Below are 9,697 nucleotides of genomic sequence, written 5' to 3' on the forward strand. Positions count from 1 at the left end.
ACTCCGCTGCAGTTTCTAGTAGTTCTTCATAGCGATCATAGATGGCAGGACGAGCTGAAGCAGTTCGACAGTGAGCTGTGTGGACATACTGCCAAGTGTGTGTTTTGGCGGAAAGTTGAGGTGTGTTTTTGGTGTTTGTGCACTGATTTCTGGGTTTGAAAATTACTTTTTCATTTTGAAAACGTAAGTAGATATGGTGTAAACAGTTAATTCGAGTGTCTTTGCGATAGATTTGAAATGAGGCCTGTTTTTGTGTATGTAGCTTATCAGCTACATTTTTCATTTACTGCATTTCAGGCGCTGACGTAAAAATGTCTCGAAAGAGTCAAGAAGAAGTGCTTATGGAATGGTTAGAGATTCCACTAAGCAGTGATGATGATCTTGAGTGTTTCTCTGACGATTCCATTCAAGATGAGACATATGTTGCTCCAGAATCTGTTGATTGTGATAGTGACAGTAGTGACGAAGAAAGTCAAGTACCAGTAATTAGGACTGAAGATGTTTCTGGAACAAGACAATCTGATGTTATAATGAAGGAATCGACGTCACAGTTGTCTGATAATGCTCTGAAACTGCCATGCAGCAGCAAAAATGTTACCAAAAACAGCAGGAGTGTGGTTTGGAAAGATAAACAGTTGATTATTCCCGAACTGCAGTCAAAATTTCATGGCAATACTTCGTTACCAGAAGAAGTAATAAACTTAAATACTCCATACCAATTCTTCAAACATATATTTCCATCTAAATTGTTTGATCTAATTGTCGAAGAGTCTCATAGATACAGTGTGCAGTGTAATCCTGATAGACCAATAGATTTATCCTGTGATGACATAAAAAAATTTATAGGCATCTGTCTCGTAATGTCAATAGTTCATGTACCTAATACGAGGGATTACTGGGGAGAAGTTACTGGTACTCATCTGATCAAGACAACAATGACAGTGAATCAGTATGAGCAAATACGTAAGTTTCTTCACTTCAATGACAACAGTGCAATGATACCCAGGGGTGAAAAAGGTCATGATAGACTCTTCAAGATAAGACCCATAATAGAATTGATGAGATCTCGGTTTCAAACAATACCTGTTGAAGAGTGTGTTTCTGTTGATGAACAGATATGTTCAACAAAGGCTAGAAGTTATTTGAAACAATACATGCCAAACAAGCCTCATAAATATGGATACAAATTATTTGTTATTAGTGGCATATCTGGTTATGCCTACGATTTTGAGATTTTCACTGGAGATGAAAATGAACCAGAAAAAAGAGTGACTGGGGAGGAAGACTTGGGAGCAAGTGCAAATGTTGTAGTTCGACTCAGTAGGATACTACCAAGAAATATGAACCACAAACTGTACTGTGACAATTATTACACAAGTCTGCCACTGCTTGTATGGTTACATAAACAAGGAATTTACTCACTTGGGACAGTCAGAAGAAACAGAGTGCCAGACTGCAAGCTCCCTTCAGAAGCTGAGCTGAAGAAAATGGCACGAGGTGCATCAGTAGAGCGCGTCGCAACAGTGGATGGTGTCGACATATCAAATGTAGTGTGGAAAGATAACAAGAGTGTGATGTTGCTTTCTACACTTGCTGGACAGCAGCCTATTCATGAAGCAGGGAGTATGACAAAAAAACAAAGTCAAGAATAACAATACCTTGTCCACAAATAATTAAGCTCTACAATAAACATATGGGCGGTGTTGACCTTCTTGACAGCATAATGGGTCGACATAAAATTCTTGTGAAAAGTCGAAAATGGTATATAAGATTGTTTTACCATCTCCTGGACATGGGAGTAGTCAATTCCTGGCTGTTGTATAGGAGAGTAGCAGAAACCAAAGGGATTAGGAGAACTATGAAACTCTCCGAATTTCGAATGGAAATTGCTCACTGTTTGTGTCGCTCAGGTCAAACTTCAGCAAAACGTGGAAGGCCAAGTAATGAACTCGAAAACCAAATACAAGCTAAGAAGACAAAGGGGCCCACAGCACATGTACCTCCACAAGATGTAAGGCTGGATCAAGTAGGTCACCTGCCTTCGTACTTGCAAGTGAGACAGAGGTGCAAAATGCCAGGATGCAAGGGATTTTCCTGGGTTCAGTGTAATAAATGTGCAGTTGCATTGTGTTTGCACAAACAAAAGAACTGTTTTCAAACTTTTCATGTAAAGTGATTATCACATGCTTGGGTACAAACCTATTGGAACTAGATACCTTATTGTTCATATATAAAAGTGTATAAAATATACAATAAATGCTCAATATTTACAACATTAAAGTCCTATTTATTATTTTAGGATTTTTCCCTTCCTATACAAAGTATTTAATCATAATCAACAATTAAATTACGAGAGATTTGGTCAAAATTGAGGGAGCAAAATAAGCACATTTAATGTGGCTCGTAAGGTGTTAACTCAAAATGTAGCTGATCAGCTACAAAGCGATTTTCAACAATAGTGCTTTGTTAATTTAATTTAAAAAATTTTTCAATATTTTTTTCGAAATGTAGGCACTATAAACTAAACATGGTAATTTTTACAGCTTGAAATAAAAAATCATGCATTTAAGGGTTATGACAGAAGTTAAAATTTTTAAATTCGTTCGATCTTTACGTACATGAAATCAAATTTTATTGCTTCTGGGGCCCTTAGGTTGGCAACCTGCAACCGGTACTGTGCACCATGAACCAAATGGTTCAAATAGCTCTGAGCACTATGGGACTTAACATCTGAGGTCAGCAGTCACCTAGACTTAGAACTACTTAAACCTAACGACATCACACACATCCATGCCCGAGGCAGGATTCGAACCTGCGACCGTAGCAGCAGCGCGGTTCCAGACTGAAAAGCCTAGAACCACTCAGCCACAGCGGTCGGCTACCATGAAGCAGGCCAGCCTGTTAGCAATAGACACTGAAGTGACTAAAGTCATGGGGTACCTCCTAACATCGTCTCGCACTTCCTTTTGCGTAGTGCTACAACTCGACGTAACACGGACTCAACAAGTCGGTAGTCCCCAGCAGAAATATTGAACCATGCTGCCGCTATAGCAGTCAATAATTGCGAAAATATTACGGGTGCAAGATTTTGTGCACGACTGATCTCGCGAATACGTCCCATAAATGTTTCATGGGATTCATGTCGGGCTATCTGGGTAGCCAAATCATTCTCTCGAAATGACCAGAATGTTTATCAACCCAATAGCGAACGACTGTGGCTCAGTGACACCACGCGTTGTCATCCATAAAAATTCCATCGTTGTTTTGGAACATGAAGTCCATGAATGGCTGCAAATGGTCTCCAAGTAGCCGAACATAACCATTTCCAGCCAATTATCGGTTCAGTTGGACCAGGGCATCCACCCTTTCGATGTAAACACAACCCATGCCCTTATGGAGTCTCCACCAGCTTCGATAGTGCCTTTTGACAACTTGCATCCATGACTTCATGGGGTCTGTGTCACACTCGAACCCCACCGTCGCCACTTATCGATTGAATTCGGAACTCGTCTGAGCAGGCCAACCGAAATGGTCACGATGCCAGGAGAGACACTGCAGGTGATGTCGTGCTGTTAGCAAAGGCACTCGCGTCGGTCGTCGGCTGCCGTAGCCCATTAACGCCAAATTTCACCGCACTGTCCAAACGGATACGTCGTCGTACTTCCCACATTGATTTTTCCGGTTATTTCACGCAATGCTGCTTGTCTGTTGACAGTGACAACCACACGCAAGACACCGCTGCTCTCGGTCGTTAAGTGACGGCCGTCGGTAACTGCGTCGTCCGTGGTGAAGAATAATGCCTTCAGTTTGTATTCTCGGCATACTCTTTACACTGTAGATTCAGAATATTGAATTTCCTAAGGGTTCCGGAAAGAGAATGTTCCACGCTTCTAGCTCCAAGTACCATTCCAAGTCTGTTTACTCCTGTCGTTCAGCCGTAATCACGACGGAAACCTTTTCACACGAATTGCCTGAGTACAAATGACAGCTCCGCCAATTCACTGCCCTTTTATATTTTGTGTGCGCGATAATACAGCATCTGCATATGTGCATTTCACTATCCCATGACTTTTGTTATCTCGGTGTCGACCGAATCACTGTAGCAATACAGCGACCTTACTAGCTATGTGGCGCTCGATCAGAGGCAACCACATAGAAATCCTTGTGCTGGACGAAATTTTCATCACTAGTATACCATTGGCAAAGGAAGCCGAACTGATGGCATTCAGTCACTGATCACTAGAATCAACATCAATGTCCTGAGTCAAGCCCGTAACGTCTCTGCCGATGCAGTGACGTTACGTGGCACTGCTGTTGATGATGGATAGGCTGTGTTCGGTGGCCTTCTTAGCGGTACTTAGTTTGCGGGGGGGGGGTCTGTCGGCATGAACACAACAAAGACTACATATGAACAATTACGCTTGTTGCGACATTACATTCACTTCGTAGGGGAAAGGTGAACAACTGGCTCGAATAGGAATACTGCTCATATTTGCATTCAGGTGGTGGAGCCAAAAGTGGACTTTCCAGACAACTGCATTTACGGTTTTCCTCAATAACAAAACAAAAATAATAATTCGCATCATTCGCTTTTTCCAACTGTTTGTTTTGAACATAAGATTTTGTGTTTGTCGTGCTTTCGTGTAATGAGTGACTGTCACACTTGCTGTTGTTATTGATTTGAATATTTTAATGACTTTTTAAAGTGACTTTTTTAAGTTACTTGAATTAACAGAAGGTGCGACCTGACCAAACTGCATGACGTCAAGCCATGGGTCACTCAAACGGAATGGACATGTTGCCTCATAGTCAAAGACAAAAATTTCTTGCTCTGACTGTGAAATCCTGTTTTTAGATCAAAACTGCGTTAGTTTTCCGATGTAGTCCCATCATAATAAGAACTGTTTTCCACTTACACGTTACTTTACCTGTGGGTGTAGGTAGAAGTTGGAGGATGGCAAATCTTGTGAACCGAGTGTACGTTCCATCAGTGTGCTGTTCAGATCCCTTGATTTGCCTATCTCAAAAATATGCTTTTTGGCAAGAAAATTACCTTGGATTGCAAAAATATTTCACTCTCCAGTCCAAGAGTCGCATCCGTTATTTGATTCTTCCATCTGTTAGAGTTCAGTTATTATGAATGAGTAGGAGAAAATAGATTACTTGTTAACAACGTATATTCAGTCGATCTTTCGAAACAAATTTCGTATAATGACTGTATTTACCGGATTATAAAAATTGCATAGTATCCTGAAAGTAGTAATAACGTAAATAAGTGCACTAGTTCTTATTGTCGTCATTGGACCCATTAAGCTCTCTTCAAGGTAATCAACAAGAAAAATGTCTTGCATAATGAGACAGCACCGGTCACAATCTATCCCACAGACCAAATCGACTTCCCAGCCGTATTTTCCGTCTCTTATCAAAAACATTCGATTGTGAATTCACAGTATTCTCTTGGAGAAGTTCAAATACACTCTGAGACAAGAAAAGTAGATGTGACGTACATGTACAGACAAACAAATAACTACAAATGTAGAAAAAGTGGATGATTTATTCACGAGAAAGAGATTCACAAATTGAGCAAGTCAATAACGCATTCATCCACCACTTGACCTTCAGTTATAAGACTTGGCACTGATTTATAAGTTGTTGAATGTCTTGATGTGGGATACTGTGCCAAATTCTGTCCAGCTGGTGCGTTACACTGTCAAAATCCGATCTGGTTGGGGGTCCTGACCATAATGCTCCAAGCGTTCGCAACTGGGGAGAGATCGGTAACCTTTATGGCCAACCTAGGGTTCGTCAAGCACAAAGACAAGCAGTAGAAACTCTCGCAGTGTGCGGGCGGTCATTATTTTGCTGAAATGTAACCCCAGGATGGCTTGCCGTGAAGGGCAACAAAACGCCGCGTAGAATGTAGTCCACGTGTCGCTGTGCTGTAAGGGTACAACGGATGACAACCAAAGTGGTTCTGCTATTCTGCTATGAACAGACAGTCATTCCTGATTGTCGGTACATATAGCAGGTGACAAGTCAGGCTGGTATCCGACCATCGTCTGGCGCCTCTTCAGACAATTCGAGAGATTAGAGCCACCAACAATCCCCGATCACTATTCGCGAATGGGGCAGGTTTGGGGGGATCAGTTACTGGTACCAGAAGTACACTCAACCACACACCACTAGGTGGCTTGCGTATTATAGTGTCGATATAATGACCTCGCTGTTGACAGGACGTGTAGCTGTTATCCTCCTTTTTTTTTCCTTTTTTATCAAAGTGTGCCATTCCTATTGTTCTTTTGATTGTTGTATTCCCACTTTGAGTTGTCAAACGCTTATTCCACGTCAGGATATTCAAATTATCATGAGAAAACTCAGTGCAGAATTAGGTGCCTTTGGCTTTCTTAAGCCCAATTCAATAATGTACAAATCCTCAATTTCCTCATCAAGTTGAATGCATGAGCTGTGAAGCTGATTGCGCGACAGGTCTTGCATACACTATTGGCCATTAAAATTGTTACACCAAGAAGAAATGCAGATGATAAACGGGTATTCATTGGACACATATACTATACTAGAACTGCCATGTGATTACATTTTCACGCAATCTGGGTGCATATATCCTGAGAAATCAGTATAACCACCTCAGGCCATAATGACGGCCTTGATACGCCTGGGTATTGAGTCAAACGGAGCTTGGATGGCGTGTACATGTACAGCTGCCCATGCAGCTTCAACACGATACCACAGTTCACCAAGAGTAGTGACTGGCGTATTGTGACGAGCCAGTTGCTCGGCCACCATTGACCAGACGTTTTCAGTTGGTAAGAGATCTGGAGAATGTGCTGGCCAGGGCAAAAGTCGAACATTTTCTGTATCCAGAAAGGCCCGTACAGGACCTGCAACATGCGGTCGTGCATTATCCTGCTGAAATTTAGGGTTTCGCAGGGATCGAATGAAGGGTAGAGCCACGGGTCGTAACACATCTGAAATATAATGTCCACTGTTCAAAGTGGCGCAATGCGAACAAGAGGTGACCGAGACGTATAACCAACGTCACCCCGTACCATCACGTCGGGTGATACGCCAGTATGGCGATGACGAATACACGCTTCCAATGTGCGTTCCCCGCGATGTCGCCAAACACGGATCCGACCATCATTATGCTGTAAACAGAACCTGGATTCATCCGAAAAAAATGACGTTTTGCCATTCGTGCACCCAGGTTCGTCGTTGATTGCACCATTGCAGGCGCTCCCGTCTGTGATGCAGCGTCAAGGGTAACCGCAGCCCTGGTCTCCGAGCTGATAGTCCATGCTGCTGCAAACGTCGTCGAACTGTTCGTGCAAATGGTTGTTGTCTTGCAAACGTCCCCATCTGTTTACTCATGGATCGAGACGTGGCTGCACGATCCGTTACAGCCATGCGGATAAGATGCCCGTCATCTCGACTGCTAGTGATACGAGGCCGTTGGGATCCACCACGGCGTTCCGTATTACCCTCCTGAACCCACCGATTCCATATTCTGCTAACAGTCTTTGGATCTCGACCAACGCGAGCAGTAATGTCGCGATACGATAAACCGCAATCTCGATAGGCTGCAGTCCGACCTTTATCAAAGTCGGAAACGTGATGGTACGCATTTCTCTTCCTTACACGAGGCATCACAACAAAGTTTCACCAGTCAACGCCGTCAACTGCTGTTTGTGTATGAAAAATCGGTTGGAAACTTTCCTCCGGTCAGCACGTTGTGGGTGTCGCCACCGGCGCCAACCTTGTGTGAATGCTCTGAAAAGCTAATCATTTGTGTTGTGGACTGACAAGACAGCCAGTCCACAGTGACGGGTAACCGAAAGGCACGCGTACACACACGCCGACTGGCGTGAAGTCTGGAACAGGATACGTAATTAATGCTATAATGAAAAGTACGTAGCTGAGGTTATACTTAACTTTATTCCATCATTGTGGTACATCGCTCTTGGTTATACAAGTGAGACTCTCTCCAGATATGGTTAATGGCGCCTTGCTAGGTCGTAGTCATGGACTTAGCTGAAGGCTATTCTAACTGTCTCTCGGCAACTGAGAGAAAGGCTTCGTCAGTGTAGTCGCTAGCAAAGTCGTCGTACAACTGGGGCGAGTGCTAGTACGTCTTTCTAGACCTGCCATGTGGTGGCGCTAGGTCTGCAATTACTGACAGTGGCGACACGCGGGTCCGACATGTACTAATGGACCGCGGACGATTTAAAGCTACCACCTAGCAAGTGTGGTGTCTGGCGGTGACACCACAATTTGCATATCACATCTTCTTCCTGTCGGTTGAATTTCGCGTCTGTAGCGCGAGATCTTCGTGGTGTAGCAATTTTAATGGCCAGTAGTGTAGATCTGCCCTTTCTTTTTTGATCGTTATTTGAAAAGTACGCTCCATCCTCACGAGGACGAACGCCACGACTACGCAACACGCGATATCCGCGAGAGTTCAAAGGCCTGTGAATAACGAAAGTGCGTCCGGCCGGTGCCCGGCGCCAGGTGGACGTAACGCGCGGTTTCACTTAATTGTAGGCCAGCGAGGCAAGCGAGGCAGCCGGCGAAATCGCGACTGCGCCCTTATAATTAGTCTCGTTCCGTCTGGCGGCGCGGGCAGCGCTTTCATCCGCGCTTCACGGCCAGTCAAGGTCAGCGTGCCGACGCCCACGCGCGGGCACGAGGAGAGCCGTCTGCGTGGGCGGCGGGCGGGTGGGTGGGTGGACGCGCTGGGGCCACGTCGTATCACGGCAGCGCTGACCTGCGGCCCGCGGGGCAGGTCCACTCCATCACACAAATACACACACGCATACACACACACACGGTGGCATCCGCCCACCTCGCTGACCTCTGACTTCCTACGTACCGACGTTAAGAGTAGTCGGAGGGGAAGACGAGTTCTCCAAAAAGCAATCGAAACGGAGAAAACCGATACTGAAGCCGCGACTTCACTTGTCGAGAAAAACTCACTGCTGCCTGCACATTGATCTGTTCTTAACCACAAAAAATGGTTCAAATGGCTCTGAGCGCTATGGGATTCAACATCTTAGGTCATCAGTCCCCTAGAACTTAGAACTACTCAAACCTAACTAACCTAAGGACATCACACACATCCATGCCCGAGGCAGGATTCGAACCTGCGACCGCAGCAGTCCCGCGGTTCCGGACTGCAGAGCCTAGAACCGCACGGCCACCGCGGCCGGCTCTTAACCACATGGCTGACCTCTGGCACCCCAGGTGCTGGTGTCAAGAGATTCTAGAAATCAATTGGAATGGAGAAAAACTACATTTAGTTCATGACTCTGCAAGTGGAGAAAAACACTCTCCTCCCTAAACCCTACTTTGAGTTATTCTTTGACACTGTCAGTGGGGGAGATTTGCCATCTGTTGATTTCAAACACGTGTGGATAAGAAATCTTACGTCAAGATAGCAAATTTTCTATATTGATTACCGGATTCAGCTGATTACTGAACCATCTTCGGCTCAATCTATAATGTAGTTCAGTCTGTGACGCTCATTACACATCGTCGTACTTTTTAGAGCTAAGTCTCCCAGATTAAATAAAAAACTCGTGAAGTGAAAATCTTAATTGGTTATGTAAATTGACAACCTTGTCAATTTGTCAATTTACATAACCAACTAAGATTTTCGCTTCAGTATTTTTTATTTAACCTA

The 9,697-nt window shown here is 44.1% G+C and overlaps 1 protein-coding gene across 1 annotated transcript; it reads left to right on the forward strand.

Annotated features, from left to right (window-relative positions):
* Nucleotides 1-311: 311 nt before the first annotated feature.
* On the forward strand, nt 312-1,652 carry LOC126142861 (piggyBac transposable element-derived protein 4-like). The gene has a single exon (XM_049915291.1). It carries the CDS (start codon nt 312-314, stop codon nt 1,650-1,652), a length of 1,341 nt encoding a protein of 446 aa, XP_049771248.1.
* The last annotated feature ends 8,045 nt before the right edge of the window (nt 1,653-9,697 follow it).

The sequence above is a fragment of the Schistocerca cancellata genome, unplaced genomic scaffold, assembly GCF_023864275.1.
Source record: "Schistocerca cancellata isolate TAMUIC-IGC-003103 unplaced genomic scaffold, iqSchCanc2.1 HiC_scaffold_755, whole genome shotgun sequence".
NCBI classification, from domain to species: Eukaryota; Metazoa; Arthropoda; class Insecta; order Orthoptera; family Acrididae; genus Schistocerca; species Schistocerca cancellata.

What these genes read in the sequence shown, in the direction of transcription:
- LOC126142861 (XM_049915291.1), top strand. Translation starts at nt 312, where the DNA reads ATGTCTCGAAAGAGTCAAGAAGAAGTGCTTATGGAATGGTTAGAGATT.